The sequence below is a fragment of the Lacerta agilis genome, chromosome 4 (assembly GCF_009819535.1).
Source record: "Lacerta agilis isolate rLacAgi1 chromosome 4, rLacAgi1.pri, whole genome shotgun sequence".
Lineage (NCBI taxonomy): Eukaryota > Metazoa > Chordata > Lepidosauria > Squamata > Lacertidae > Lacerta > Lacerta agilis.
In genome coordinates this window covers 74,780,201-74,793,286 of record NC_046315.1, presented here as the reverse complement: position 1 = coordinate 74,793,286, position 13,086 = coordinate 74,780,201, and the positions used below count along the sequence as shown (strand labels likewise).

At 42.0% G+C, this 13,086-nt stretch overlaps 1 protein-coding gene across 2 annotated transcripts in view; it reads left to right on the top strand.

Moving 5' to 3' along the window:
* The window catches only part of ST6GAL2 (ST6 beta-galactoside alpha-2,6-sialyltransferase 2), a 70,282-nt gene that overhangs the window by 49,310 nt on the left and 7,886 nt on the right, over positions 1-13,086 (top strand). For both annotated transcript variants that reach the window (XM_033147658.1, XM_033147656.1), the window contains exons 3-5: positions 2,219-2,316; positions 4,768-4,869; positions 7,766-7,940. In XM_033147658.1, coding sequence (XP_033003549.1) covers positions 2,219-2,316; positions 4,768-4,869; positions 7,766-7,940 — 375 coding nt within the window. The remainder of the gene's footprint in view (positions 1-2,218; positions 2,317-4,767; positions 4,870-7,765; positions 7,941-13,086) is intronic.

Genomic DNA, 13,086 nt, shown 5'->3' with positions numbered 1-13,086 from the left:
GGTGGAGACAAGTGCCTTTGTGGCACCTAGGCATCTTCACTTGGTTGCAAGTGGCTGATAGCCCAGGTGCAAAACACGCCTGCCGAATTTTGAACGCTGCTGGAGACCAATTTACAAGTAGATATTACCATTTATTGTCCTTGCTAGCATGGCACTGTTATGTGTCACAGTGGAGGAGGGGCGAGGAACTGGACCTGACCAACAGAATACATTGCTATCTCCCCCATCCTAGAGCCAAGTTTGACAGTTTGAGTGGGACTGCAGCACCTACCTGTCACATAATGTTACAGTAACATTAGGTGACATGGTTTTGCCCACGAGGTTTGAAATCAAACAGCAGACAAAGGCACAGCCTGCAAAATGACAGCAATCAGCTGATGTTTGGGTCTTGTAAATCACGATGCACAGGGCTTTTGAAGACCCAACCATAAACTGATGGTCAGTGTCTGCCAAAACCTCTTTTACCTGGCCCACACCTGACATCAGGTGTAGGGGGCAGGCGAGCTTGTCTAAAATGACCAGCAGTCAAGAGTACAACCTCATTGTTGTAGCAGAGCAATATTCTGTTTTCATTGACCGCTAACCTTCAGATACTATGATCTAGAGTGCAAGGCTTTGCATGTCTAGTCAACAGTAGGTCCATTTTGTTTCAGTGGGACTTAACTCTTGTGTAAGTTATATATAGAATTCCACCCAGAGACTGCACTTTGGGGGGGGGGGATCTTTTAAGAAATCGGCCCCATTGAATGCAGCAAGAAACTGTTCTTCATCTGGGGTTCCAGCTTGCACTTCTGCAACTCAGTAGGTGGGCGAGGGAGAAGCATAGCCAGTGAGAAGGACCACAGACTCAGACTGTGAATGGAAAGAAATTAAACACTTTATTGATATATAATGAATGGAAAGCAATTGATGTGCTCAAAGCAATTTGCAAAACACCAGCAATTCAGAATAGAAGAAAGTACCAGGTAATTCAAATAAGGAAAAAAAATGTGGAGTGATTGACAAAGCAAGTACTAATTAAGCAATTAGTAATAAAGCAATTTCAAACTTGATGATTTCTAGACCCCTTCCCTATTTTAACAGAGTGGTGTGTCTAAAACAGAGTGGTGTGTCTAAAACTGGGTCAAGAAAAACACAAAAAAGTGTGGGGAGATGAAACAACCCGTGGGAGTCCAGCAAGATTGGAATGAACATTCGGAAAACAGCAAATCTGGGGTAAAACAAAACCCTAATAAAAACTGGACTGCGCCTACAACTACTGCAGGCATAAATGAACCCTGTAAGAGCAATTGGGGGGGGGTGAGGGGGTGTAAAAGAGCTTCATTTTTCATCCTCCAAACATTTTTCTTTGTAATCATCAGAGAGGGAACCAGATCTCTTCAGTTTGGAACTGAGCCCAAAGGTGGAAATCCTCTGCCTTCTGCACAGGCTCAGAATTCTCCAGGAAAAAATAAGAGAAATCCTTGCTGTAGGCTTCTTGTGCTGTGCCAACCTGCTTGATGTGGCCAGCACTGCACTTAAATTTTCAAATCCATTAGGGGAAAAAAATCACCACCACCACCACAAAAGCAGCAGAAACTTGCCCCCACCCCTCAGTTTTCATGAGAATATTGTATGGAAAGTGGTTTAGGGGAGAGGGGATTTCATCCCAGTGTAAATACAGTGGTACCTCGGGTTGCGGACACGATCCATTCCGGGGTGCCATTTGCACCCTGAAAAGTCCGCAACCTGAGCGGCAATACCGCGCATGTGCAGAAGCTTGACATCGCGCTTCTGCACGTGCGCTCACAGTGAAACCCAGAAGTAAACACTTCCGGGTTTGCTGCGTTCATAACCCAACCTGCAGCGAACGCAACACGAGGTACGACTGTAACAGCAAACCTCTCTCTCTCAAAAGAAACCCAAGCATATTTCGACTCCTTCACCTACTGTGCTCTTCACACATTCATTCCTTGTCCAAGTGCCAAGATACCACACAGGAAATCAGTTCTCAGCAGAAGTTGCTCACAGCTTGCTTGCGAAGAGCCTGGGCTTCTTGTCACTGATGCTACTCGTTCTATTCCCTCCCTTGCTCCCTTCATGTGTGCTGACTGCAGTGGTTCTTGGAGCCTAGCAGGAAGGGGTCGATGCTTACTTCCAAGTAAACATGCAAACGATTGTACTACACGATGACTCTTGTCGGTTATTCACCTGAATGTCCTTTCCTCTGACTTTACAGACTCCCATGATGCCGTCTTGCGATTCAACTCTGCTCCAACAAGCGGATATGAAAAAGATGTCGGAAATAAAACAACCATGCGCATCATTAATTCCCAAGTAAGGCACTTGAACATCTGCATACTTGTATTGTTTTCCGTATGTCGCAACTCCTCCTAGAACTGAACCAGAAATCCTGGGGAATTCTGCTTTGATTTTAAATAACATGAGCCAGCTTTCACCATTGTTGGGAAATGTTAATGTGTCCAGCAGTGCTTCCTAAAGATTACATACCAAGGGGAGGAGGGAGGTGATGGATAAGGTGCTATAGCTCCTATATCTTTTGTCCCTCTCCCCTGCATCCAGCGGGTTCCCAAACTGTGATCCATGGGGTACCAGTGGCCCACAAGCTTTTTATTCAGGTGGTTGCTGATAATAACAATAATAATAATATTTATTATTTGTACCCCGCCCATCTGGCTGGATTTCCCCAGCCACTCTGGGCGGCTTCCAACAGAAATCAAATACAAAAATATCACCCATTAAAAACTTCCCTAAAAAGTTGTGTTTGGATTTGTGGTTTGAGACGGAGTATCCATCGTATTAGATATTCTCATCAATTTTTATTTTTATTTTCATTGTTCCTTTTGTTGTATTTCATTTCATTTCATTGTGTTGCTGTGTGAATTATATGGGGTTCAAATAGCAATACAATACAATAGCAATACAATAAACCACACTAGATAAGAAATAAAAGGAGCAATAAAAATGCAATGAGATACCATACAGCAGGCGTGTCCAACAGGTAGATCATGATCTACCAGTAGATCACTGGACATCTGCGGTAGATCACTGGTAGATCACTGGCTCTCCCCCAAAGAAGCTGAACAACTGTGGCTCCCCTAAAAAGCTCGACATTTTACCTCCTCCCTGAAAAAACTCAACTTTGACCCGAACCCCCCAAAAATGGGCCTTCCTCCTTCTTAAAAAAGGCTCAACAACTTTGACCTGAACCCCAAAAAAGTGGGTAGATCACTGCCAGTTTTTAACTCTGTGAGTAGATTACATTCTCTTAGGAGTTGGCCACCCCTGCCATACAGTATCTTGCTAGTTCCTCTGGCAATGCATGAGACTCTTCCTCTCAGGGTGGCCATGGGTTCAAGCCCCACGTTGGGTAAAAGATTCTTTCCTTGCAGGGAGGTTGGACTCAATGACCCTCGTGATTCAAATCTATGGTCCTGTTATTGCAATTGCTATAACAGGGAGACAAATCATTAAGTGGTCCGCCAAGACCCTCGGAAATGTTCAAGTGGTCTGTTAAGAAAAACATTTGCAAACTCTTAGTCTAAGCCTCTCCTAATTCTTTTTTTTGTAGTTTTATACGAAACAATGTTTGTTTGTTTGTTTGTTCTTACTGTCCTTCCCAGGGCAGGTCACAGCTACCTAAAAATGCATCATTAATATAAGCTGAAACAGTCTACAGTCTACAAAAGAGCTGCAGTAATGTTGCACAGTTATGGTGATAACATGTTCAACTGAGGTGGTTGATACTGCAAAAGAACGACAACAAATAAGCAAGGCGTGGGAGGTGGAAACAATATAGATGCAGTGTTTGACAAAGTTGCATGACTATACTGAAGGAAACAAAACACACACACAATCTGTCCATCTATATACATGTATATACAGTGGTACCTCGGTTGTCAAACGTGATCCGTTCTGGAAGACCATTCGACTTCCGAAATGTTTGACAACCAAGACAGAAAGGGCTTACCTCAAAGTCAATGGAGAAAATTGGGGGAAAACACAGCAGAAGCCATTCGACTTCCGAGGCAATTACTTCCGGTCTTTCGGCGTTCGAAAACCGAAATGTTCAGCTTCCGAGATGCTCAAAAACCGAGGTACCACTGTGTGTGTGTGTGTGTGTATATGCAGTGCCCTCTTGTGGTGGACAGATTGTATGTTTATTTTCAAAATGAAGGTATATTCGTAAGGACAGTATTTTGACTTTTCGTTTCCTTATCTTTGAATTGAGGATAACAACAACCTGTGTCTTACAGTCCGTCAATCCAATAATTCTTTTACGTGGGGTGGGTGCATGATGTGCACAGCAGAACACATGTTCCATGCCTACCACTCTATGTCATCACGAAAGTATAGCCAGAGACATTTGGGCAAATTTAACAAAAACCACCTGGACAGAAATTGCTTTCTTCTTCTCTTCTCTTGCCCCCCTCAGCAATATATCACAGCTCCGACAGCCTACATATAGTAGGGGAATTTAAAATGAGTGCTGTCATAGCATCCGCTTTTTTTTGCTCTTCAAAATATGGCAACCCTACAGTGCAGGGATGGAGAATTTTAGACCCAGGGCTGAATGTGGCCCTTTAGGCTCCTCTGTCCAGTCCTCAGAACTTCCCCCAAGTTATACACCCCAACCCCCCAAAAAAAGGATGAGGGTGTTTTTTAAGGGGGGTAGTATGTTGAGAGGTAGTGCCATCTCTTGATCTTATGAGGATTTTTCATAATCATTTGGAAATGTTTTAAATACGTGTGTTTTGTATTTTGCAGATACTTACCAATCCTAAGCACCAGTTCACTGACAACCCCTTATATAAAGATGTTACTCTAGTCGCTTGGGATCCTGCACCATATTCTGCAGATCTGACTGTGGTAAGTCAGCAGCCAGGATGAGTTCAGCACCCGTTGCAACCTCCTCATTTAAAAGCAGCTAGGTTCAAAAATACCCTTTTTTCAAACTGTGAGAGTGTTTCCAGGTCACAGATTTCCCATCGCAGGAAGCCTAAAACTAGGAAGTACTACAGAGGAGAGGCTGCTGTGATACTGTTTAGCTCTGCTCTCACTGACTTGCGCCAGGACAGTAAATCTAAAAATGGTTTTGCTTCCGAACTGAAGCAAACCAAATTCCTACCCCGTGTCTAGATGAGAGATCCGTTACCATGTAATCCACCCTAATCAGAGCACATTAAGTATTTGTGTGTTGTGTTGTCATTTTAGGAGCTTAACTATGGGACAAGCAGTAAAGAATGGGAAATAACCTAATAAATGTGCTCAACATATCTGCCTTCTTTTTCCACCTGCAATCTTGACTAGCAGGTAATTCCTGCTCCCTTTTAATCGGCTCCCTTAACTGTCTCTTCACAACAGACGCTCCCTGCCTGTCAATCCCTCTCTCACCATTTCCACCTAACTCTCCTGCTGCCCATTTTATTCTTCTCCACAGCTTTTTGGATATAATATGCCGGTTGATATTATACATGGGAGCAGCAGAATGTATTGCTATAATTTCTGCAGTTTACAGGGGAGCAGAGAGTAACACACCCACACCCACACGGAGAGAGTGTGTGTGTTTAAAATTTATTGTGGAATTAAAAAAATTGCCAGCTTTATTATGAATATTTCATCTCTTGACACTAGAGGGAGCCGTCTTACTGCACAGGACACAGGAAACTGCCTTATAGCCGCCCAGAGTGGCTAGGGAAACCCAGCCAGATGGGTGGGATATAATTAATAAAAGTATTATTATTATTATTATTATTATTATTATTATTATTATTATTATTATTTTATCACCGAGTCAGATCATTTGTCTATCTAGCTCAGCATTGCTTGAACTGACTGGCAGCATCTCTCCAGGGTTTCAGGCAGGGGACATTCCTTGGCCTGACTGGAGATGTTGGGGGCCTTTGGCATGCAAAACAGATGATCTACCACTTGAGCTACTTGACCAGTGTCTGCAGGTTTTTCCTGTTACCATGGCCTTGCACATGCACAACCTTCCTTCCTCGTAGCACCTTCAAGTCCTTCCACCTCCCTGTCCCCACATCACCTGGTACTTGTTAACTCAGTCATCCTGATCTAAGTGCCTGACCCCTGTGATTATTTTCCTTCTCTTCTCTCTACCAAAATTCATTTCTGTAGCTCAAGTGCTGCCACCATATGAAAAGTTAAGTTTGCAGGAATTTAAATAATGCAAACAACTTGCGGGAGTTGTAAACATGCAAAGAAATCTGGAGTAACTGTGTTGCACTTGGGCTTTTTTCTTCTTGTGTGGGTGGGGTGTGGGGCCTGCACACAGAGTTATGGAAAGCAAAAGGGGGGGGTCCTGTCCTAGCTGGGAGTAAAATGCTGCAGCACAATTCCTGTATGTATCATCCCACACTACCTGCAAGTCTACTACACCCTTGTGCAAATTAATTGAAACAATGTAGATTATTGTACAAAACTCACATCTACATGTACAATACTCACATATACGTACATTAGTAACGGATATGACCTCTGCTATTTTTAAGCAGCATTTGAACACAGTTTGGCATGGAGTCTACTAGTTTCGAACAGCCACTGTTGGTTTTCGGATCCCTGTACCACACTTGAATCAGCGCCTGAATGAGATTCTCCATAGTCATACAGTCAACAGCACAGAGGTGACTTTTGCATTTGGCCCACAAATTCTCAATGGGATTTACGTCCGGGGAATTCCCTGGCCAATCAAGTACCTGTATTTGCTGCTCTGGCGTGAATTTCTTCACCACTTTTGATATGTGACAGGGGGCTAGGTCCTGCTGCAATATCCCAGTACCATCATGATACCTCTTTTCCAGCTCTGGAATAACTCTCTTTCGTAGAACCTCAATATATTGCGGCGAGCACATCATTCCTTCCATTGGCTGCAGGCTTCCAACACCATAATGATCAACTGGCTTTTCGTGTTTGTTTTGAGTACAGGATTACGAGTAAGATAGAAAACACGCTTTGTTTCCATTAATTTGCACAAGAGTGTATATCATCTTTGATCCAATGTGCCCAGCATAGTTCTTGTGACATCCAACAGAAAGACCTGTACCCAGAGCATGGACTAAGCATGGTACAGTCCTGCCCACAACTGGTCTAAACCCACCCTAGAGAGTTAACTCCCTTTTACCTGCCGTCGCATAGCAGGGGGACACATTGGCTAGGTTGCACCATATAGCAGAACATTCTCATTCCGAGAGCTGCCTGATGGTTCTCCCAGCTTTTGTTTACCATGGGGAAGCTTCACATAAGATTTGGAGTTTTGTCTGCTGAGATCTAATTCTTCCCAGAGAAGAGGTTGGTAACTTGGGGCCTTGTGGGTGTTGTTGAACTGCAACTCCCATCATCTCCAGCTCCTGGGTATGCTAACAAGGGCTGGTGGGAGTTGGAGTTCAGCAACATCCGGAGGAATGCAGGTTGGCTGCACCTACCTTAGTGGCAAAGCCCAGTTCTTTGTCATCTAAAAGTCAATTGTAGATCATGCCCAGATATTTGTTGGGATTGATTGGCAGGCATTGAAAACTGTTATCAGTTCTGCTAATCTATCTAAACTGTCTGCGACATCAGGGCACCCTAACACACATGCTAGTAAGAGTTGCAAAAATCCATACCTGCTTCCTTCTATGCTTTGAAGGTGTGTTTTTAAATCCACAGGGAGCTGACAAATGTGATGCTTTAGATGTAGGTGGGTATGTGTTTAGCACTCCCTAGAAAATGCCTGGTTTTTTGTTTGTTTTTTGTTTTCTCCTACCAGTGGTTTAAGCAGCCAGACTACAACTTGTTTACTCCCTATGCACTGCATCGCAGGAGGAATCCTAAACAGCCATTTTACATTCTCCATCCCAAATTTATATGGCAGCTCTGGGATATCATTCAGGAGAACACCAAGGAAAAGATTCAACCCAACCCTCCTTCTTCAGGTTTCATTGGTAGGTGTGCTTATCGGTAGATTTCTTCATTAGCTGTGTCTGTAGAGTATATGCTGAAGTTTAGCATGTGTGGCTTGACTGTGGTGGTAATGAAATTTAATTTGGAGATGGATGGAAGAAGACATGCCGTTTAACAAATAAGTACCATATATACTATTAAGCACACATGTCTTATGAACTTTCCAGGATTGTGTATCTGCAGGACTTGGGAGAAACAAAGGTTTTGTCTAAAACAATTTATTACTAAAGTATACTCCAAAATTTATATAAGCAGTAGACACAGAAGGCATCATTTTAACCAGGTCAAAGTCTACTACTATAACCAATATTCCAGCAGCAGGTTCTTTGTGGAGCTGGAGTTACAAAACAGTGTTCATTTTATGACCTGTACTGTACCGATGCCTTGAAAATGTCTCGTGTGTTCGGAATGTGAAACACTGATCAGAGGGAACTGTGCATTGTCTGAAATCGTGCAGGTATGGCTAGGACTTGCTTGGGTTCAGTTGAACATAATTGGGGTATGAATGGAATGTGTTGGCACAGCAAGGTGAAATTGTGACTTGTGACCTCATCTGACATCAGGGCCACTACAGTGATAGGTGCAACAAAAGGCCAACAGGACACTTTGAATATACAAGCCATATTCAGAGGAACAAAAAGCAAACCTATGATAAGAACACATAATGGCTTTTGCACACCTACTTTTCCTAGCTCTTGGCTCTGAACTGCAGATTCTTTTTACAACTCTCTGGCCCTGATCCAAATCTACATGGTAGAGCAGTGCACAAGTAGCTCTAATCAGATAATGCTGTTAAGCATAGAGGAACTAAAACCTAGCTGTTCCCCCAATTCCTCATCCAAAACAGTTGAGTGGTAATATTTGGAATATCTTAACTGGGGCAGCTGTATTGGATAAGACAAGCAAGCACACAACAGTTGTATCTGCCCCGATGCAGATCCCTAGCTGGATGGAGAGTTGAGTATAAAAGGGAGATAGACGCAGGAACCAGACTTAACGAAAAAATAAAGGTAAAAACTGAAAGCAAACATTCGATGCTCATGTCACCACTGAATATGAAACATACACCACATCAATAACCAGATAGCCATGTAATGCACTTGAAAGTGGAAATTGTATAACTGTTTATTTGAGAGATGAGTGTAGAGGGCAGAGTCATAGATCAGCTTCTGATGCTATCAGTCAGCATAAATGTTTAAGGGATGAATTTTTCAGCGTGACTATACATCACCAAATCTCACAGAAGATTGCTGATTCAAGCTAATGCTGACAGACTGGAATAACTGATGTTGTGAATGCCAAGGGATGTAAATTAGAGAAGATCCTGCTGGATTATTTGCAATACCAAAACCTTACATTTACGAACAAATATTCTCAGTGGCAAATTTCAGCATAAATGAATGAAATAAATGAGGACTTGTCATAATGCAACAGGCCTTTATTTTCAATTTTATATACATACATACATAAATACACACACACACACACGGAAGCATGTTAAAACTGACCTATTTTCAAATGCGCTTGAAATTGCTTTTTTGTTAAAGTGGGTGGGGTTGGGAATCATTATTTATTGTGGATGCTGATTTGCTGAAATAATAAAAAAGTTCAGCCCATGTCCTAATTAAATGGATAGCTCACAACCGTGGTCTAGATAGCAAAACTCAGTTTGAATTGCAAGGCATGTGACACTAAGTGGACACCGTGCTTATCTCTAGTCAGGCCCAGAAATGCTAATACCTACATCCTAGACTTGAAAACAGAAAGCAGTCCATAGCTGCCAATACCGGAAACATTGGGATTGTGGGAGCTGGCCACATCTCTTATTATAAAACAGGGATAGGTTTTGAGGAGAAGCTTTTCAGGTGGCTAGGAGGTGACAAGGAGGAATGAGGAACGATATGCTTCTGTGCACTCTTTACTTGTTTGTCCACACGCCCAGAGTCTGTGAAGTGTGTAGAGCCAGAGGAGGACTAATGTATCACCAGATGCCCAAGTTACATCCCGCACAGATGTGCTCTCATAAAGCCATGGAGCTCATTCGCAAAGTCTTACTGTGTGAAACACTCCAAAATGCTTCCGCTTCCCCATCTATTTTTTTTTTAAGCGCTGATGAGGACGACTCACTTTGCAGCAACACGGTCCATACCCTGTTCCCTTCTCCATTTTACTCCCATGGTTCATCGATCCAGATTTGCTCAAGTGTACATCTTTTTGGCATTTGTATGCTACCCTGCAGCATAAAGTTTTTAAGGCAGTTTATAAAAACAAAGTGATTTTTCTTTTCTTTTTTTAGCGAAATGTGTTTGAAATAGGTCGATGTTTCCCATCCTTCTGTTTTGTTAAGGAACAGATTCTGTGTTTGAGCCTTATGTTAAATGGTTGCTAATGGAAGTGCAAACTCAAAATAAGCTTTGGCAGCCGCTTTTTCCTCTGTTTGGAATTTAGGACCAAATACTGTTTGCGTGTTCACCTTTTGATCTCTCATAACTTTTAGAAGTATTCGTTTTGACAGCCGATACAAGAGAGAGAGAGAGAGAGAGAGAGAGAGAGAGAGATGTTCTCTCTGCGGCGGCTAATTGGTAAAGAAAGCTACTTTATATGTGCAATTCATTATCACACAAATACACTCACATTGACCTGATATTACGATCAATAAGTGGTGAACATACATGTGTGAACTGGCTTTCAAGTCACTAGATTTTGTGCTAGTCAATCCGTCTGTTGGTAAGCCTCTTAACTAACGAATGTTTCAGTGCTTTCACTCTTTCAGTTTTCTAGCTTTGCCGTAAGTTATCACTGCAGCATGTATTTTAAAGTAAATATGAACTCAGTTTGAAAATAGGAGAATCTGCATCTGTACTGCAATGACATTTCTCCAAAGGCCACTCAAGATCCTTCTCACATCTGCACAAACATCTGCCAGGCAGGCATTTCCACCAAGCCTGACATATTAACATCTCTGCTTGATGTATGGCCTGCTAGTAGCTTATCAGACCCAATCTCAGTGCTCAGAAATTAACATAATGCTTGCCCCAACACCTGCTAGAAGTGTTATGACTAAGAAGGACTGGGAAGCAATTTGGCTTTAGGAAAGCAAAATATGCATGAACTAAGCACAAAATATTTTATTGAATTCCTGTTAAAGGGTTCCAGAGGAAACATGACATAACAAAAATGCAACAGAGCTTCTTGGTAGCACTATATCTGCTCCCCGTTTGTGCAAGAACTGCCATGATGGAACAAGCAATACTATTATGAAATAGCTATGTAACACTGCTGTGTACACACACACAGAGAGAGAGAGAGAGAGAGAGAGAGAGAAAACCCCACATAGATATGAAAATAGATTTAAGCACCAGAAGCAGGTGTAGGCTTGAGAATTGCAAGCCATACTTAAAACAGAGCTGTAGTCAGGTGGCATAGTATAAACGTTAATTTAATGCACACGTAATGGACTTAGATGGAATAGTGTTTGAATCAGTCGTGGGAACCAAGATACAGATGATGCTAACAAACTTTTATTAGCAAGTGTGTGCGCGCACACATACACACCCACAAAAATGCTCTCCTCAAATAAGCTTAGAAAGTATCAAGATCTGAAAACTTTCAGGGCTACTCTCTCTTCTAGGAATTAGGGAATGAGCTATGTGCTCCAAGGATGTTTCACTGTGTGCATGCTCAGAGAAGGGGGCAGTATGGAGAAGACAGAGAATTGCTATTGGGTGACAGGGAGAAGTGAGAATTGCTCAACACCTACTCTGCCTCTGTCTTCACCCAAAAGGAAAGCAGTGCCCTGGCGGATAACAGAACAATGCAAGGAGGGAGCTGCAGCCTAACATAGGAAAAGAGGTGGTAAGGGAACACCTAGACACTTTAAATGAATTCAAATCTTCAGGGCCTGGTGAGCTGCACCCAAGGGTACTAAAGGCGCTTGCTAATGTAATCTCAGAGCCTCTTTCTATAATCTCTGAGAATTCTTGGAGAACAGGTGAGGTCCCTGAAGACTGGAGGCAGGCAAATGTTGTCCTCGTCTTCAAAACAAGGAAAAGAAGAAAACCCAGGTGTAAACTACTGGAACCAATGGATCCAAGTTACAAGGTTTCAACTAAACCTCAGGAAGAACTTGCCGACAGTAAGAGCTGTTCAACAGTGGAACAGACTACAAGAAGTAGTGCACTACTCTTCCGTGGAGGTTTTTAAGTAGAGGTTGGATGGCCATATGTCATGGGTGATTTAGTTGGGATTCCTGCATTGCAGGGGATTGAACTAGACTACCCTCGGGGTCCATTCCGACTCTACAAGTCTGTGATAGCCTGTTTAGAACATCATTTTTGTACAAAAGGTCTGTTGCAAAATGGCAAATTAGTGTGGTCTTGTTTTTACTTCTTTTTTTAACTTATAAATAAAACATGCCAGTATTGGACTGAGAACCAGTAGATATTTTGAAACCATCAGTAATTTTTGTGATTATATCGCCAATGTTTGCAGATGTAGGTCCACCGGGGGGGGGGTGTTATTTCAATGGAAAAAGCAGCTATGATTCATGTCAATGGGTGTGCATAAAGATTTGTTTTCCTCCAATGAAGAGAATGTGAAAGGATTCTACATTGGGGGACTTCTCTGGTCAGTTTGCAACATGGGAATCAGAACACTTACGGTTTTGCAAATATTGCTGTGGTCATTTGAATACATGTATCTTGAAGTTTTATGGCTACTCCATAGTTTTGAATGAAATTTGCAGGAATTCTTAGTGCTTAGTTAATAGAATATGCAGCATTCAAAATGTTCTCAAAATTGAGTTTTTGCTAAACTAGAAGCTGAGCTGAATCCCGATCAGTTTTCAAAATATATTATTTCTTTCATACTAAACAGTTGGCACAATAAGGTAAATGAAATTACATTCTTGTGTACTCCCAATCTTCTGGAAATGACTTTTTAATTATCTTGCTAATTACATAGTATAATTGCATTGCACAAAGATACATGCTGGAAGTTGAAAAGCTCTTGAGTGATTAAAATTGCCAAGGACAAATTAAATTTCTTCCTTTTTTAAGAATCCTTAATATCCATTTATATTTCTATTCATACAACGAACTTAAACATTTATTTAATTCTGATAAAATA